At 34.8% G+C, this 19,766-nt stretch overlaps 1 protein-coding gene across 6 annotated transcripts in view; it reads left to right on the top strand.

Moving 5' to 3' along the window:
• THEMIS (thymocyte selection associated) overlaps positions 1 to 19,766 on the top strand; it is a 232,673-nt gene that overhangs the window by 78,593 nt on the left and 134,314 nt on the right. For 5 of the 6 annotated variants that reach the window (XM_054686292.2, XM_016956282.3, XM_063813450.1 and 2 more), the window contains one exon: positions 13,844 to 14,302. The exons of the other annotated variant lie outside the window; for it this stretch is intronic. In XM_054686292.2, coding sequence (XP_054542267.1) covers positions 13,844 to 14,302 — 459 coding nt within the window. The remainder of the gene's footprint in view (positions 1 to 13,843; positions 14,303 to 19,766) is intronic. 6 annotated transcript variants of the gene reach the window in all.

The raw sequence follows: 19,766 nt of genomic DNA, 5'->3' as shown, positions 1-19,766 counted from the left end.
AGAGTGGAAACAAGCCCAAGACTGAAACCAGTCTTCTATGACCTAATCTCAGAAGTGACATACCATCACTTCTGCCATACTCTTTTGATCACACAGATCAGTGCTAGTGCAATCTGGGAGGGCACTGAACAAGGGTGTGACTACCAGGAGGGAGAAATAACTGGGCACCATCTTGGAGGCTACCTAGCACAGATATCTTTCTTCAAAAATTAAAAAAGAAAGGTGACATTAATTTTAATATGTTTTATTTAAAATGTGTATCTAGGATATTATACTTTCAACAACTTATTGATATAAAATTATCAAAATATTTTACATCTTTTCATGCTAACCCTTTAAGATATGATATATATTTTCCACTTATAGTACATCTCAATTTAGACTGTCCAAATTCAAGTAGCCACATTTCAAGTGCTCAGCACAATGGCTACGTTAATGGTACAGTTTTGGAAATAACAGATCTGAACAGTATGTATAGGTCCAGATTTGTGTTCTGAAGCACTTCTTGCTTAATCATAGAAAAAAAAAAGAGGTGATATTTTTGTCAATCAACATTAATGCCATAATAAGGAATTTTTCTACTATATGCAGTAGCATTGTAATGTTAAAACGATTTGAACTAATATCACTCCTAGAACAAGAGGAAACAGAAAATTTTAGATGAATGTTAGAAAATTTACTAAATTCACTAAATAGAAAATTTCTTTCATATGTTTCATAGATTTAAACCATGTATTTAAAACAAGCTTTGGGACGTGCTTCGTACTTAAATTAATTTCTACCAGATAAAAGGATTTCATCTATCAAGTTGTCAGGAAACTCTTAAGTAGCCAGGAAGCTACTAGGGTGATACCACCCTTCCATGAATTACATCACTAAGGAGACAGTGAGCCCAGTTGCACAGCAGGCAGGATAAACTTCATGTCTCAGAGGTTGTCTTTGACCCCCAAGACCCCCAAAGTGACACAGGGGTTGCTGAACACATAATTGGGGAACCCTGAGCTTACAAACCCCAAACATTTAAGGGGTTGCTGGTGAACTGCCAACTTTTGCCCTCCAAGAAAAATTATATATATTACCTTGGAATGTAAAATAATTCCTTTGAGGTGAGGAGAAAGACTTTTCTATCCTAGAATGTCTCTGGGGAGGGAGACATTCTCTTATCATTTTTATACTAGTTGAAAAGAAACCTGCTACCTCTAGCTCCCAAGGCGTATAGAAATGCCACGGAGAATTCTCTTCCAACATGACTATATCCCTTAAGCCGTAAGACTTTTAAAAATCATTTTTATTGTACATGTGAAAAATTCAGAAAAGTATTAAAATAACTGATGACAGAAATTGAATTAATAGAATTGTTTCTGTAAGAAATTAATTAAGGCTAAATGGCTAAAATTTATAAAATCTGCTCCTTTATGCCTGGGTACCAAATATGTGATACATTAACATTGTTAATTCTAACACATTAACAACGACCATTGTTTCATTTGGAGAATTATATACTCCATTAACAGAAAATATGTATTACATTCCATCGTCATTCATTGTATTTTCATCTACTATTGAAATGATCAATCTTTCATCTTTATTTTATTATTGTAGCTGATTTTTTATTTGATTAAAATATAAGTTTCTAAAGGACCTGATAGGAAAATTATTATGCAAAAAATATATACATTTGCTAGCTTTAAATAACCTTTCCATCTTCTGTTTTTTAGGGACTTTTGTTAAAAGAAGCAAGGAATGTAAGTCAGAAGTTGCTACTGTTTTTCCATCTGGATGTTATGATAAAACATGACTCAGAGCAGCCCTAAATAGAGCTCCTGCCTTTTAGATAATTCACTATCCAAGGAATCAGGGGCTATTTTTCCAAATTTTCTGGGTCAACTTCTCTTAAGGTACTATTTCCCACTGTGCTCACTTAAGCAAAGTAAACTCAGCTGTGTCTACCTTACAACATCTTTTCTTTGACGAAAAGGGGTATTTTGTATAAACTATGCAAGAAAATGTGAATTAATCAACGTGCAAAAGAAATTCAGGCTTTTAAAATAATTTTAAGATCTATTTCTTGGTCTATTTTTTTCTCTTGCTTTTTAGTTCATGATCAGATTATTTCTCTGCATCCTTGGTCTTTGGATAACTACCATGTATATCAGCCAAAAGACAGACAGCTTTTGCAGTTCTAGGTTAAAATGATTCTGTTACTCATCTATGTGCATTGTAATATCAGATCAGAATTCTGTCAGAAAGATCATTTTAAAGGAGGCTGTTCCACAGCTGGTGCTGTTCTAAAAGTTTTCTTGGTATTAATGTTTTATCTCCATCTTCTAAAATCTATCTCATCACTCATTGTCCTTACCATCCGTCTTTCTTACCGGCACAATTCTAAAAGCTTTTTATGATGTTACCTTAACAGTACGAGCAGGGAAGGACTCTCATGAGAGGAACTAGATTGCCCTTAAACAATTGGATCTTCTGTTTCTTGCGTCTTAACTGAACGTTGGTAGAGAACATTTCTATAATTATACACGGTTACATTTTGGGGATTTAGAGGTTCTGCCACTGGAATGCAAGCAGAGTTTCCCTATACTTCCTGACCCCCAACACGCCATATATGGCAGCCTCCCCCACCATCAATGTACAACACTAGAGTGGTACATTTGTTGCAAGTAGTGAAACTTCATTGACACATCATCTTCACTCAAAGTTCACAGTTTATATTTGGGTTCACTTTTGGTGTTGTACATTCTGTGGGTTTTGATAAATGTAGAATGACACATATCCACTTTGATAGTATCATACAAAATAGTTTCACCACCCTAAAAATCCTCTGTGCTCCGCCTACTCATTCCCCTCTCTCCTCTAATCCGTGGTAACCACTGATCCTTTTCCTGTCTCCATATTTTGCCTTTTTCAGAGCGTCATATAGTTGGAATCATATAGTATGAAGCCTTTAAAGATTGATTTCTTTCACCTACTAATACGTATTTAAGGTTCTTACATGGCTTTTCATAATGTAATAAGTCATTTATTTTTAGTGCCAAGTAATATTTCAATGTCTGGATGTACCACAGTTTATCCATTCACCTACTGAAGGGCATCGTTATTACTTCCAAGCCTTGGCAATTATGAATAAGGCTGCTATAAACATTCACGTGCAGGATTTTGTGTGAAGATAAAGAACCCGAGTTTTTAAAGCTATAAGATGTATTTATTTTTCTGTTTTACAAGTAACACATGCATGTTGTAGAAAATTAGAAAATGGGAGAAAATGCAGGAAAGTAAATAAAACTCACTGTAATGTCATCACCAGACTCATCTAGCATTAATATTAGATACATTTGTTTCTGTTGTTTTCCAGTACATTGTACACATGCATACATATAGACACATGTTTTAGCATAATGGGAAAAAATCTTATTCTGAGGACTTGCCTGTGTCATTAAATATTCTTCAAAGCATAATTTGTATTTTCTAGGTAATAGTCCCTCACATGCATATTCCATAATATATTCAATCCATCCTGAACATGGCCATTTATACAATTTGTACTGTGATGAACAGCCTTTTAAACTAAAATTTTGTCTGCATTTCTGATTATTATAATAATCTTATATACATAGAAGTAAAAATGTTTTTAAAGATCTGATACATATTGTCAATCACATTTCATAAAGGCTCTACTAATTTGCATTCCAACTAGGAACTTTCGAGGGGGCCAATCTAAGTGCTTTTTTGAGGGTGTGACTTAACTGTTTGTCTTTCCCATCTCATTTTTTTGAGTTAATAGCATTATAACAATTTCCACATAACAACATTCACCTGTTTAAAATATACAATTCAATGGCTTTTAGTATCCCTGTCTCCATTTTTTTAGAAACATGCAATTTTAAATCTTCAGCATCCTTGAAAATGGCAGGGCCTGACAGACCTGGCAGAGGGTCCCACTGTCAACGATGCCCTGTAGTCAGGTAGGGGAACCAAGATGTGCAGTGCTTAGGTGAGTCGTGCAAGGGAAGAGTTGTTCTTATAAGGGTGTTTGTTTTGACCTATTTAACTTCTTTCTAGAATTGCGAGTAAGTAAATATGGCCAGAAACTAATGAATTAAAAAACTTTTAGAAATGAGTTGTTAATTGGCTGGGCACAGTGGCTCATGCCTGTAATCCCAGCTCTTTGAAAGGCTTAGGTGGGAGGATGGCATGAACCCAGGAGTTCGAGGCTGTAGTGATCTGTGACTCCACCACTACACTCCAGCCTGGGTGAAAGCAAGACTCCATCTCAAACAAATTGAAAATTAAAAAAAGAGGTGATAATCATTATTTGCAAATAGTAACATTACCCTGAAAAACAGAGTATCAAATGAGACAAAATGTTGAAACTTGGTAAGATGACAAGATGAACAAATATGTAAAACAACTGTATGTACATAAAGGAATATATTCTTACATATAAGAATACATATAGTTATAATTTTCCATTTATAAACACTTAGAATATATAGGGGTAACATATTTTATAACTTTAACTCATTTATTTACTTAAAAAGTATTATACAAGTTTACTTATTTATTAAAAAATAAACAGATGTGCTTGAATCAGAAAACTGAATATTATAAATATATCAATTACATATGAATTAATTTATGTTCAACATAATGCAGAATAAAATTTCCATATTATAATCATAATTATTACTATGTTGCCTCTTGAGAGAGTAATTGTAAAAATCACTTGGGAGAATAAACAAGTGAACATATTCAAGCAAATATTTTAAAAATAGGATAATGAGGGAGTACTTGTCCTGCCAACATTAACGTCTGATACAAAGTTATAATAAATGGTACTATATGTTGCTTACAGAAAATCAAAAACTGCACCAATAAATTACTTTTACAATAGTGATACTAGTTGTTATAGAGGCGTCACAGCAATGTTTTTAATTTGACTCTAGTGCCATGCACTTAAGCATTTGTTTATAGCTCAGAAACAGACTTTAATGTAGAGTATTATTTGCTGTTTGATAAAGTTTTTACTGCACATCTGGGTTTAAAGGAAGAATTATTTAGTAAATTGTTCTAGTATAGTTAATAATGTAGCAAACAGTAGATCAAATTGGATCATCAACATTATACCATAGCAAAAGAAATTTGAAATAGATGAAAACATCACATTTTAAGGAAAACTATCTTATGTCTATATTTGAAACAACTTTCAAGTTACAAATATAATAGAAAACCATAAGGAAACAATATATTTGAATACATAAAATGAAACTTTCTGTCATAAAGTAAAAAAAATGGGGAAGAAATGTTTAATAGCAAAGGAAGATAACTCAATTTTTAAAAGACTAAATGTCACTGAAATGGAAAACAGAAAAATCAATAAATATTCTAGTAGAACACTAATAGGAAAATGGACAAAGCTTAGAAGAAATTCAAATGGTTTATAATTGTGTAGAAATTAGTTTGTACTAACACAATAACAACTTTTTCACCTATATAGGTATCTAAGCTTTTGCATTTATGAAGTTGGGAAAAATATTGTCAAAGGGTCACTCTTAAACCTAACTGAGGAGTGTATCCTTCCTGAAAATAAATTTTGTAATAGATTGAGTAGCTTCTTTGAAAATACATGTAATATATTTTGAATTCCATCTACATCTTATGCATGTACAGAGATAATTATTGATGACACAGGTACATTTAGTCTTGGTTCTGCCATCCTGGAACCAGTACTGTGCTGAGAAAAGAGCCTTTATAATGTTTAAAGCTTTAACTCAGTGCTTCCACTTGTCGAATCAACTCCAAAGAAATAATCGTTTTAGAATTATTTGTAATAGGAAAATAATAGAATCAACTTAAATGCCCAACAGTGAGGAATCGGGTAAATCATGATACATTCCTTACAACATATTATTCATCTATTAACAACTATATTTGTGAAAAATATTGAAAGCATGGGGTTTATTCGGTTCAGTATTAAATGAGACAAGTAGGAGTCAAATGAAGTGTCTATAGTAGAGTTTCGACATTGTTTAAAACATTTTTATCTCTCTGTATATATATCAAGTTAAAAAACGTCAGAATTTTAAAAGCAGCTGTTTCAGTCCAGTGAGAATGAGTGATTTTAATTTTATTTTAAATTTGTTAAAATTTTTTTGAGAATATATATAGATATATATATATGCATACATATATACACATACTACACACACATGCACACAGAAACACAAACACACAAATAGAAATTTAGGCTGGGTTCCTTGGTGTGTTTTAGTGCTTTGATTTAACAATTTCCTCATATATAAAGTAGAGAAAACATTAATAGCATTTATCTTACAAAATTCTTCAGAGGATCAAATAAATTAAATGAGGAGATTAGCTTACGACAGACCATGGCACATAACATGTACTCAACAACAGTGTTAATATTGTTTTTCTCATTATTATTATCTTTTAAAAATTTGGGGGGGCTCCTCTGTTTCATGAGCCCCAGCATGGGTAGGCCTTGAATTTTCTCATTGCAGCTCTATTCTTCTTATTATGAGGTAACTTCCTTCTGGCTTTTTGCAGTAGTTGGTCTATTATTTTTAGTTTTTGATGATATGGTAAGTTTTCATCGTTTTCTATCATTTTCTGTGTCTTTTTGTGTATACTTTATATTGGAAGGTCAGGGACGGCCATATCCAGGGCTGCCAGACAGCCAGCATTTAAACTCCTCTTAATCAAACACAAACCTTGGAAAACCCCAATTTGTTTATCTTCAGTGTCTATAGTGATCAACAATAGCAGCTCCAAATGCTGTGCTCTTTCCTGGAAGTGACTGTCTGGGTCAATCTCTGAACAGTTTTGAGGCAGTTCCATAGGAGTTACTTGCACGAGATCCCCCAGTGCTCTGAAGAAATTCATCTCAGAGCTGTTCAGGTGTTCGTGCTGACCAGGTACCAGGTCAAAGCTTCCAGAGAGGACCGTCAGGGGCCAGTAAGCTCCTGTCCAAGTCAAATCCACTGGGAGTGTTGTGGGTTAGCCAGTTCATGAGCCCAGTGCTGATTTTAGGCAGGATTTTCAAATTCATGCTGTTGAAGTTAGCTTTATTGCCTAGTAATATGGAACCAAAAGAATGTGTTTAGAGAGAAAATGTTCCTTTTTATATACTGGTGAATTTAGAAAAATAAAAATTCAGTTTTCTTTATTGTGCAAATCAAAATCTATTTAAATCCTAAGCCCTGACGTTCATTTAATACTTATGGTTACATTGGGAAATTATAGCTCTTTCTAATTTGACTTTAATGTAAACTGATTTTTAATTGTTTTGTATAACCATGAGTAACAGATTTTTTTGAACACTGCATGATAAAAATCAGCAAATATGTCAGACAAAGCACAATGTTACAAGGAAACACCACAGCATATGTTGACAGTTATAGAAGAATTGCTGCTGTTTTCACCCTTCACACCAGAATAATTTCTTCAATATTTACCTCTCATGTGTAGAGAGAGAAACATATGGGGCTTTACATAATCATAAGCATAAACAGGTGGCTACTTAGGTACATTTAATTTGCAGGCAACATCAATACTGAACAACACAATCAGCTCCACATGGCTCCCAAACTCTTTCTACTAACATTCCATTAACAAAATTAAGATCATTAAAATAGAGGGAGGGTATAGTCCTCCCTCAACTGGCTTCAGCTACCTTTCAGAGTCATGAATAAAACACTTTTTCAAAAATGCCTTGGCATTTTGCTGTTTCCTTTGTTCAAGGGAACTTCAGTAACTGTGTATAATGTATACCTTGTGAATAACAACGAGCAGCATAATATTTGCATTTAAAATGTGCTTACATCTTTTATTCTCCCTATAATCTGCTCATTATGGGCATAAAATTATGATGGTTAAATTCTAAGTAATTTATCAAAGCATGGGGTCGGACAAGCTCCTCAAAGCAACCTGGAAATATTTCTCCAAAGGCAGTCCACCTAAAGAGGTCACCTGAGGCTCATTTCCATATTCAAACATGCTGGTGAAATCTGTGGAAATTATCATTCCTGGAAATTTTTGCTCAATCTGTGCCAGATGCTGAGCTGTAGATCCCATATATTTTGTTATCTCGATTTTGATCCAGGCTAGAATATCTAATTTGTCCTCGCTGGCATTGAAATTACATAGGTACTAATTTTTCTGACCTTATAACCATCCTACAATGGCTTAGAATCCCAGAGTAAAGGCAAATGAGGAGATTTAATAACCACTATGTTTTTAATCATTTGGTGCTTACTAGCTGTTAAGTACTATCTAATCATGTTACCTGTATTAGCTTATTTAATCACCACAATGACTTTATGTGGTAGATGATATAATTTTTCTCATTTTATGAAAAATGAAATTGTAGCCCTGAGACTTTAAATTCTGAAGTATACACGTTAAGGAAGAGGCTGAGGCCAGAATTAAAACCCAGGCTAATAGGAATTGTCAAGCCATAATCTTAACCACCCCACTCTAGTTGTGTTCCCTTTATCCTGAAAGTTCTACTGCCCAAAATCACCTAGGGCCTGGGAATCCTGAAAATTCTACCTAAAATCACCTAGGGCTAGGAACAGCAAATATGTGGTATTGTGAAGATCCTCTTAACAATGCTTTGTGAGAGGTTTGGGGGTGCCTACGGTCTGTGGAGATTCTTTCTAGCCCTGATACGTCTATGTGTCTTCTCAAAACACAAGGAACAGTGCTCTGCAGAACTAATGAGCATCTAGGGAGCTGTGTTGCCAGCAAGGTTATGAAAATAACAATTTCTCACATTCTCTCTCCTCATCGTAGGTCTATTACTCACTCTCGCTGCCTGGGAGAGAGAAAGTTTTAACATGAACAAGTGTATGTATGATGTGTGGCACATTTATTAATAAGCTGTGACTACAATAAAGCTTTAGGCCTAGATATCAGATTATATCATTTGATCTTAAGAGCTAACATTATTAATATGTAATTTGTTAAGCATCCCAAATGTGTTAGGTTTTGCAGTCACTCCTTTCAAGGAGTTTAAATGTTACTGGGAAAGTTTGTTTGTTTTCGCCATGCAATGGTTGAACCAAAGAGGTAAAAATGAATTGAAAGATTTTATGATATATTCTTTTACCTCTGCAGGTAAAAGCAATATGAAAAACTATTAATAACTACTGCAGACAGTTTCAATTCAATTATTATTATTATTACTATGATTGTTTTGTGATGGAGTCTCACTCTGTTGCCCAGGCTGGAGTGCAGTGACATGATCTTGGCTCACTACAACCTTCATCTCCTAGGTTCAAGCGATTCTCCTGCCTCAGCCTCCTTAGCAGCTGGGACTACAGGCACGCACCACCACACCCAGCTTTTTTTTTTTTTGTATTTTTAGTGGAGACGGGGTTTCATCATGTTGGCCAGGCTGGCCTTGAACTCCTGACCTCAAATGATTTGTCCCCGCTTGGCCTTCCAAAGTACTGGGATTACAGGCGTGACTCACCACACCTGGCCCCAAATCAATTATTAATGTAAAGACATTTGAACATAGGCATTCTATAGTCTCACTTAGTTTCCCTCAACATTTTAAGAAACTTCCTCACCATCTTTGACATATGTTCTGCCCTCCCAAATACTCAGTTAAATTACTGTGTATCATTTCTTTATCACACACTTTAACTTCCCCCACATTGCTTATTTCTGCTCTTGAAGACTCTTCTTTGAAGATTGTTGGAGTCACTCATTAGTTGATGATGTTCAGTGACCTATAATTGACATCAAAATCTGGAGACTCTTCTCAGTTCAGACTATTATTATTTTATATTCCAATACTTTGAGGATTTTGAACTTTTTGCTTTGATAGATTTATAGAATATACCGACTTAAACATCCTTGTTATTATATATTTGTCATATATATTTCTCATTTCACATGTTTCTTGTGGCTTTTCTATCACTGTGTTACATTCCCAAGACAAGTTTTAGGTTGGTATATTCTACAAATGTATCTTTTTCAAGACTACCCCAAATCCAGTGTTCCCATTAGAAGTTCTAGTTCAAGTATCTCTATTCATCTTTAGACTGAAATGGTGTGCATGAAATAACCTATCAAAGCCTTCAAAGTAGGACCAGAGATTATTATTGTTCTTCTCACACCGTGGCATCTGGGGAAGGCTGATCCATGTAAAGACAGGGCTGGCTGGTGAGACCCATAAACATGTTATTCTCATGAGCAATGTCCTTGTAAGTCATACATGCAACAGGGAGGCAAGACTGGCTTGGTGGCAGGATGCAAACCTTGGATGTCAAAGCTCAGATTGAGATTCCAGAGCGATGACTACCAGTTGTAAAAATTGTAACTATTTTCATATCCCCCTATAGTAATAATATTTCTTTCATTGTCCTCAAAAGATTATTGTAAGGATAAAGATGCATATGAAAAAGTTTTCAAACTTGTAAATTTCTAAACAAATTTCAGTTGTTGCAATTACTGTTAATAACAACTGCAAATCATTAAGAATGGGTTAAAAATATAGACTCACTCAAAACCTAAGATTCAAGGAAAAGACTTGAAAGACTACATTCATTTATTAATTAATTTTTAGCAGGTCAATCTATTGCATTTCCCATGATTTTTGTTAGTTAAGTGATGTGTTTTTTTAATGAACAATGTCTCCTAATTCAAAAATAACAATAAAATTTCTTTTGAGAACTAACAGGCCAGGTGTGATGGCTCACACCTGTAATCCCAGCACTTTGGGAGGCTGAGGCAGGCAGATCACCTGAGGTCAGGAGTTCAAGACCAGCTTGGCCAACATGGTGAAACCCTGTCTCTATTAAAAATACAAAAATTAACTGAGTATGGTGGTGCACACCTGCAATCCCAGCTACTCAGGAGGCTGAGGCAGGAGAATCACTTGAACCTGGGAGTTGGAGTTTGCAGTGAGCCGAAATTGTACCACTGCACTCCAGCCTGGGAGACAGAGCAAGACTCCATCTCAAGAAAAAAAAAAAGAAAAAAGAGATCTGACAATCCTAGGTGGAAATAGACATCTATTTTCATGTGTTAACTTGTTTTATAAAGGTTGCATATTGGCTTATTTTAATAACTTGATTACTCAAGTCTTGGAATGTGTCTTGTCTTTCTTTGGAAGAATAACAAAGCATATTTTTCCCAGTATAAAACGATTGTACACTTTGAGAAAAAGATGAAAAAAAGTTGGTCACATTTAGATCTAATCAGTCCCAGTGGTGCTTTAGTTTATATTTAACTTTCTTCATTGTGAAACTGAAATTGCAATATGGCATCATATTAAAACAACTACAACATGTCCTAGTTTTTATGGCTTTCAATGCCTGTTTTTAAAAAGGAATGATTTGGATTGGCTGCAATAGTATATGAAGAGATAAGTTAATCAAATATTTTTCCTATATTGTGCCACTTTAGTATGCTAAACTGTGTACTTCATCATCTTTTAAGGAAAAGCACACAGATTCACAGACACATTTTTCTTGCAATAGAGACATCCAGCAAGACAGCTCTGAATAGTGTGATTAACTGAAATAATGATGACCCTTAGTGTTTTAGCCTTTTCCTACTTCATAATATTTTAGGTCTGTTATTACCTTAGGTGAGCTCTATTCCCCAAGAAAGATGACGCCAAATTAATTCTTCTGTGACTTATGTCATCGATATAGCTAGGATAAAAATAAAACTATGTGTCTCTACCTTTTATGAGATTTTAGGTACGTATTTTTTAAAAACTTATTTCACAATAACTGCTGAATTTTCTATACCCTGATAATGATTGTGGACTCTTAGAAATAAATCTTCACACACAGACAAATGAGATTAAACACACACAGGCACGCGCACACACAAATTCATTTACTGTGGTGAATTCAAGAACACTATTTTATTGAATTCTCCCTGATACAGGATATAATAAAATGAGAAATCCCTTTAAAGTAAATGTGTCTTTCCCTTATTTTAGTCAGGCACACCATACAGTGAGTGAACACTATTCTATTTCTAAAAGTTTTTAGGATAGGTTGCATTTGCTACCTTGCTCATTCCTGCTAAGATTGCATCAGTCACAGTTTTTCAGGAAGTTTATATCTAAAAATCACCAAAATTCCTTTTGTTTGTATGAGTAAAAATGACTTCAAAAATAACTGATTAAAATAATCTTTGAACAGTAACCAAAAATATACAAAAATGACACTATAATTGGCTAAAAATGATTTGATATATAGATGAATTTCACTGGAATACACTTGTTGACAAAATAATAAATGACTTTTTGAAGCTATATAATTTTACTAAGTTTTTAAAAATACACTATCTTCTTAGAGCATGCTAGTATATAATATTATTAATTACTTTTGGGTTAAGAAAGCAATTAACTAATTTCTTCTTTGTCCTCATTTTCTCTGGAATTTATTAAAATCTATTCAATAAATGCATTTCTGAAAGTGATACAAAGCAGATGCTCCCATAAAATAAAAATAAAATAAATCAAACAGAACCACTTAGACATACAATGTACAAAAAGCTGTATCTTAAGTAGTAAAATTTTATTGTAGTAGTTGGTTATCTTGATAGAGAAAACATTTCAAATACTGAAATTAGTGAAATAGATATCAATGAAATAGTGAAAATAGTGCAATTTTCTAACGGAAAAATTAGAGAAGTAATGAGAGAAAATGAGAAGAACAATTGACATATAGTCAAGAGCAGTCAGTCCAGAACAACTACAGAACCTGGTATTTTCAAGGAGGGTTATGTGATATATTATGTTGTGATTTATTAATGTGTGTTTTCCACAAGGGTTTTATAATCAAAGAAATTTGGGAAATTCTGCATCTCATATTCTTCTCTTGAGAGTTACGGTGTATTTAAAGTTTCTGAGAAGTCTTACATTATTTGGACCTATGCAGATACTTTTTCATTGTGGTAAAATACACATGACATTAACTTTACCATTTTAAAGTGTACAGTTCAGTGGCTTTAAGTACATTTGGAATATTGTGCAACCATCACTGCTATCTATCTATTCCAAGCTATATAGCATTTTTTTTTTTTTTTTTTGAGAGACAGAGTCTCACTCTGTTGCCCAGGCTGGAGTGCAGTGGAGCGATCGTGGCTCACTACAACCTCTACCTCCTGAGCTCAATCAATCCTGTCACCTCAGCCTCCCAAGTAGCTGGGACTGAAGGTGCACGCCAATATACCCAGCTAATTTTTGTATTCTTTGTGTAGATGGGGTTTCGCCACGTTGCCAAGGTTGGTCTCAAACTCCTGGCCTCAAGTGACCCTCCCACCTCAGCCTCCCAAAGTTCTGGGATTGCAGGCCCAGCTATATAGCTTTTTAATCATGAATGTGACTACAAATCAGTTCCCTTTGGGAATATCTTTTAATTTTAGTGTGTCTAGAGAATATATTCATAAAAAAGCTGAACAAATCCAATCTTCTCATTTTAAAAATAAAAAATTTAAAATGTGACTGAGAAGTAAGATGCCTTGCTTGGGATCACAAAGTAGTTGGAACAGAGCCAGTGTCATCCAGATTTCCCATTTCCAAGAACAGTTTCTTTTCTATTTCAAGGTATTTTCCCCTTGTCTCCATTTGTATTGTCTGGTCTTATGATCTAGTGATCTATAAGCAATACTCCATAATTTTACCTAGAAGAACTCTGCATTAAAACAAGCATCTCTAACCTTTAAAAATATATCACTTTAAAAATGTACACAGTACTTGTGTTGTAACTCTCTCCTTGTGATTTTCTTGTGAGAACTTTCATTGTAAGAACTCTCTTTTTAATTCACGTAATTCTGTCCTTAGGTCTTTTTAAGATTGTGGCTGATAAAACTCCATACCTTACTATGGAAGAAATCACAAGGACCATTCATATTGGACCAAGTAGACTAGGGCATCCTTGCTTCTATCATCAGAAGGATATAAAACTAGAGAACCTCATCATAAAGCAGGGTGAGCAAATCACGCTCAACTCAGTTGAAGAGATTGATGGAGAAATAATGGTGAGCTGTGCAGTAGCAAGGAATCATCAAACTCACTCATTTAATTTGCCTTTGTCACAAGAAGGAGAATTCTACGAGTGTGAAGATGAACGTATTTATACTCTAAAGGAGATTGTTGAATGGAAGATTCCTAAGAACAGAACAAGAACTGTAAACCTTACAGATTTTTCAAATAAGTGGGACTCAACGAATCCATTTCCTAAAGACTTTTATGGTACCCTGATTCTCAAGCCTGTTTATGAAATTCAAGGTGTGATGAAATGTGAGTATCCACTGAGAATGATGTTCTATGAGCATGAGCATTATGACGTTTGGGAAAGAAAGGTTTTAGAGCCTGAAGAATGGGTGTCTGTCTTTATTTCAACTATTGAGCCTATGAGAGTTAGATTCCTCATCAATCAATAAGCCAACCATATATTTGTTCCAAAGATCATATTGAATAATGAATATACAAGTATGTTGTAAATTGTATGGTGCTATTCACATATGAGGTGCTATAACTATCAGGAACAGACAGATCAAACTACTAATTTATTTTTATTACTGCCAGTTAAATATGACTAGAAAAGAGCTACTTTTAAAAAATAGAACATATTTAGTTAGAATGAGGCTTTCTTGTATGGAGGTGGTCAACAAAAGAGGTAAATATGCAAAGTTTCCTTAATGCATCCCTTACTTCTATTTTTCTGACAGTCTTTTTCTTTTTCCAGTCATCCATTATTGGCTATAAATCTCTACTAACCCAGAGCCCCTCTGTCTTAAGGGAAAATGATATGATAAATTAATTTACACATAGGTGTGGTGTTTTTGTTTGTTTGTTTTGAGACGGAGTCTTGCTCTGTTGCCAGGCTGGAGAGCAGTGATTCTCCTGCCTCAGCCTCCCAAGTAGCTGGGACTACAGGCACCCGCCACCACGTTCAGCTAATTTTTTTGTACTTTTAGTAGAGACAGGGTTTCACCATGTTGGCCAGGATGGTCTCGATCTCTTGACCTTGTGATCGGCCCACCTCGCCTCCCAAAGTGCTGGGATTACAGGCATGAGCCACTGCGCTCGGCCCAGCGTGTTTTAATATGCAATCTTCATAGAATTATTTCCATTTTGAAATAGGAATATCTGGAGAGAGCATTGTTACTTCAAAGGTGTTAATACCTTGAATTTTCAGGATTATGACACATGAGTAGGATGGATAGTAAAGAGTTCTGAACTTGGAGTCCTAGATTCTAACTCTGGGTCAATAACTTAATAGGTGTTGGTTTTCAGTGCACCATTTAAACTCCCTGTTTATGCAAAGAAAATGATGATACTCTTTTGCCTACCTTTTCAAGTAGTTTTGAGTTTTTAGTATTACAAAAAATTGAGGCAATGGCAAATTGTAGACCCCACATTAATGTTCTGTTAGCGATCCCTAAATGTGCAGTTGAGATGAGTAATTGAGATTTCTTTGATTTTTATAAATAATAGATAGTATTTTCTCATTTTAAAATTTGTTATTTTCTAAAACTATTGGCATCTCCTGCCTATCGCATAGTTACAAATGAAGGTAAACCCAGAACCTGAGCACATGGATAAAGTGGTTACAACATTTAATAAATTGGGAAGCAAGAAAGACTACTCCGAGGAAATGGCATTTAAACGGAAGGCTCAAAGGATGCATAGGAGGTAATCAGGCAAAGAAGAAAGGGACAAGGTTGGAGAAGGCAGGAGTGGTATGGGGGCAGCAGGTGAGGAAGGGATGGGAGCTCTAGTGTAGTTGGTGTGAGAAAAAAACGGAGAGGGCAGGTTGAAACAAATATGAACACATGCAATGGGGAGTGGAATCAATCATGGAGGTCTTGAAGTATATACTAAGAGGCTAAAATGTGTCACAAGGGCAAATCAGTAAAGGGCTTTAAGCAGGGAGAGAAGAACAGAGGAGAGTAGTGAGGCCAGCTGAGTGCCAGGGTCCAGGAAATTTATACAGTACAGACATCAATGGGAAAGACAGAGAATCATAGTTGGGCTTTATGGGTATTTAAGAAGTACAGAGAGCAAAATGTGAAGATCTATTGGAAGGGGAAAGAAGCCAAACTTGTTCCCAGCCTCCTGGCTTGATCTACTGGATGGAAGTGCAGTCTATTGAATGTAATCATCATCAGATCAGGGGATATTAACATATTTGTTTAGGTAGGACTTAACTGTGAATTTATGTTAACCAAGACCGAGAAGAAAGCCCTTGGTTGAAATAATACCGTTTACAAAATGTTTTAGTCTAATTCCCATTCTTTAATGCTATTTAAATTAAATTCCCATTTTAATTATACTGGATCATTAATTTCATAGGGATTATTTTAAACATAGTTCTTATTGTATAGCAATTTCAGGACAGATACTGCATGAGACTGGATTGCATGTGTATTGACTGCAGAATATTCCTTGGAAATAGAGGATGGGTGTCTTATCACAAATACCTAATTTAAAGTATTTGTATTGTTGGAGGCATTTTTGCCCTGCATATAAAATGTAGACCATGTTTTGAATCCATTGTGGTTGTTTTACATGATTCTTTCTTAAATTGAAGATTCAAAATTGCCTTGACATCAAGAAATGTTACTAAATTGCTTTCCACAGGCCTTGAGTGTCAAGCACAGTCCAAACCCTTCTTGGCTAAAATGCTTCCTTTCCAAAGTGACAAGAAAAAGAGTAGGTCTGAGCAGGGAACTGGAAGTTTTATAGAAACCTTAGGGGAAAGAGCAAGATGAAAAATACTGAGAACTACAGGGAGCCATGAAATATTGATTTGCTGAAAAGAGAACATAACAAATAAATAAAGATAAGAGAGAATATAAGATATTCTACTCCTATTACTAGTTTTTAATTATTAATGTGAAGATTTGGGCTTCAAAAAAAAAAATGAAAGTGTTTAAATGAAGTATTTGTTTCTGGAAAATTGGCCAAAATCTCTGTCATAGGTCTGAACCCCCCTAACCCTCATCACACATTTAATGATTTAGAAAAAATTCTCTCTCTTTGGAAAATAGATACACATAACAGTGCAAACTTCAAACTACTAGTCTTATATAAGTCACTTCATGATGTGTATTGTGCCTTTCTCAGGAAGATAAAATTCATATTAGCATAGTAAATGGAATACATAATATTTGCAAATGAAAAAATTGAGTGAGCTATTTATATTTGCCTCTGAAAGAGAGAGGTCTTGACCACTAAAACTTTAAAATAGTGTCATGTTTTGACATATAGATTGATAATTATTTCTTCCCTGAGTGAAAGTTTCAGAGTTGTATAACTCTCTTTCTTTTTTGAAAAAATCTCAATGCCTCTCAAATTTGGGGGGTATGGTTTTAGCCCAGATATGTAAAAAATTAATTCATTTTATAAGCAAAGGGCTGAAATCACGCAAGTGAAAAGTAGTATCAGAACAGTTTTATCTGCATATTGTATAATCAGTGACACATGAATAGCAGAAAAATAACACTTTGGTCTTTAGAATACTGAGACTTCCTCTTTCTCTCATTTAATTTTAAAAAATAATTTTAATGTTTATCAATGTCCAAAAATTCAAATAGTAAAAAGAATTATAACAATGTTATCAGCAAACCTTTATGCCCTTGACACGAGGGCCAAATTTTCCTCATATTCTGCTCTTCTGAGGTAATGCCTTTAAATATTTTTCCCTTACTTTCTGGCACATTTCTAAATAATAAAGGAATATTGCTCTTTTTCAAGTCATCAACTTTAAGATAGTAACTATTGACTTTCACATATGACAATGAAGACTTAATTCTCTTATATTCCTACTTCCCCTTCCCTATATTCTCAGTATATTATAAGTTATGGCTAAGCATTAATATTTTCATTATTGTGACAATTCACTGCTCAACCAAGTGGTGTATAATGAGTATAATTCCATTTCTCCATAACTGTTTTTCTGCGATGACGACCTTATCGTTTTCTTTGCTTGATTTTCTTCAATTTTATCCTAAGTCTTAGAGCATTCTTCAACTCTATAAAAAAAGGCCACTCAGTGTAATTTTTCAAGGAACCCAAACTGTCAGGAAGGCTACCTTTTCTATTAATTTATTTTCCTGAATGTATTCCTTTGTAACTCTTCGTTCTCATGTTCCAATTGAAATTGCTTATTTTTGAGACCAACTGCATAGGTGCTGCCCTGGGAATTCCATTTAAAATCATCCTGGTGATTCCCTGTTGACTTGTGTCTGTGTTGACTAGCTATTTCTGAAATCAAATAACTTACTCCCTCTATCTTGACTTTCTTCCATTTTTTATGCAGGCCAACCTTCCCTTACTTCCTGAGAACGGTGCATGGAATATCAAGTACTTAGCCTGAATGTTTGAAAAATATTCTGTACACATATAAGATTGATAGTTTGGCTACTTACAGAATTCCAGGTTGAGAATAAATTCCCCTCAGAATTTTGAAAACTTTACTCCCTTATCTTCCACCATCCTGTATCGTCTTGGAGAGATTATATGTGGTATTCTGAAGTTTCACAGTAATGTGACTTGGGGTGGGTCTGTTCTTTCTTAGTGATGACAGTTTTCAATCTGAATATTTAGGTGCTTCATATTTGGAACAATTTCTCTGATAATGTCCACTCAATTATATTTTCTCTTCTCTCTGTCTTTAATTTCAAATCTCATACTGAAATTCCCATACTGATCTTCTAGGGCCTTTTTTCTTTTCTATTTTATATCTTTTTGTCTTTTGTTTACCTCCAGGGAAAATTTTCATAACTACATTTCCAACTGTTTTAATGAATTTTTAATTTTAGTTATATTTTTAATTTCCAAGAGTTATTTCTTACATCATTTTACATATTTTACACTGTTCTTGTTTTTAAAATACATCTTATTTCTCTGAGAATATTTCAGTTAGTTTTTTTTTGTTTGTTTGTTTGTTTGTTTTGAGACGGAGTCTCCCTCTGTCGCCCAGGCTGGAGTGCAGTGGCGCAATCTCCGCTCACTGCAAGCTCCGCCTCCTGGGTTCACGCCATTCTCCTGCCTCAGCCTGTCAAGTAGCTGGGACTACAGGCGCCTGCCACCCGGTGGCTCACGCCTGCAATCCCAGCACTTTGGGAGGCCGAGGCGGGCGGATCACGAGGTCAGGAGATCGAGACCATCCTGACTAACACTGTGAAACCCCGTCTCTCTCAAAAATATTTTAGATAGTTTTTTTAAGTTTTCAAGAGTTCACTGCAAAACATCTTCCTCTTTTGGGGCTCTTTTTTTTTTTTAAGATTTGGTGTATCATTTCTTGTTAAATGTTTTTATCAAATGCTTTGTGATTACTTGTAATATGTTCATATTTACAGGGGTCAGTTGAAACAAAAATGTACAAGTAAGGCACTGTTTCTATATAAGCTCTGTGTTTATGAATTTTAGATATTATCCTGCCAGCTTTTTCACTGCAGCATTCCTCAAATTTAGGTTTTGTGAGTCTTTCCTTTTTGAGTTCAGTTTCACCTAAGAAGAATCTTTGTGGTATCTTCTGGGGATTATGAGACTATTGGAGCTAAGTGGGGACAGAGCTAAAGATCTCACCACTCCCACTTACAGATTTATAATTAACTCCTTCACTTTCAGTCCCACGCTTCCCTCCTGCTCACCTATGTCTGGTTTCGGAGGTTCTGAGATCCTGTATATACTGTTTCCTGCAGAGGGAGAGGTGGAAGAAGTGGTCATCTATCTTCCCTAGATTAGAGTGGAG

This window comes from Pan troglodytes, chromosome 5 (genome assembly GCF_028858775.2).
Source record: "Pan troglodytes isolate AG18354 chromosome 5, NHGRI_mPanTro3-v2.0_pri, whole genome shotgun sequence".
Classification (NCBI taxonomy): domain Eukaryota; kingdom Metazoa; phylum Chordata; class Mammalia; order Primates; family Hominidae; genus Pan; species Pan troglodytes.
This window is presented reverse-complemented; position numbering and strand designations above follow the sequence as displayed.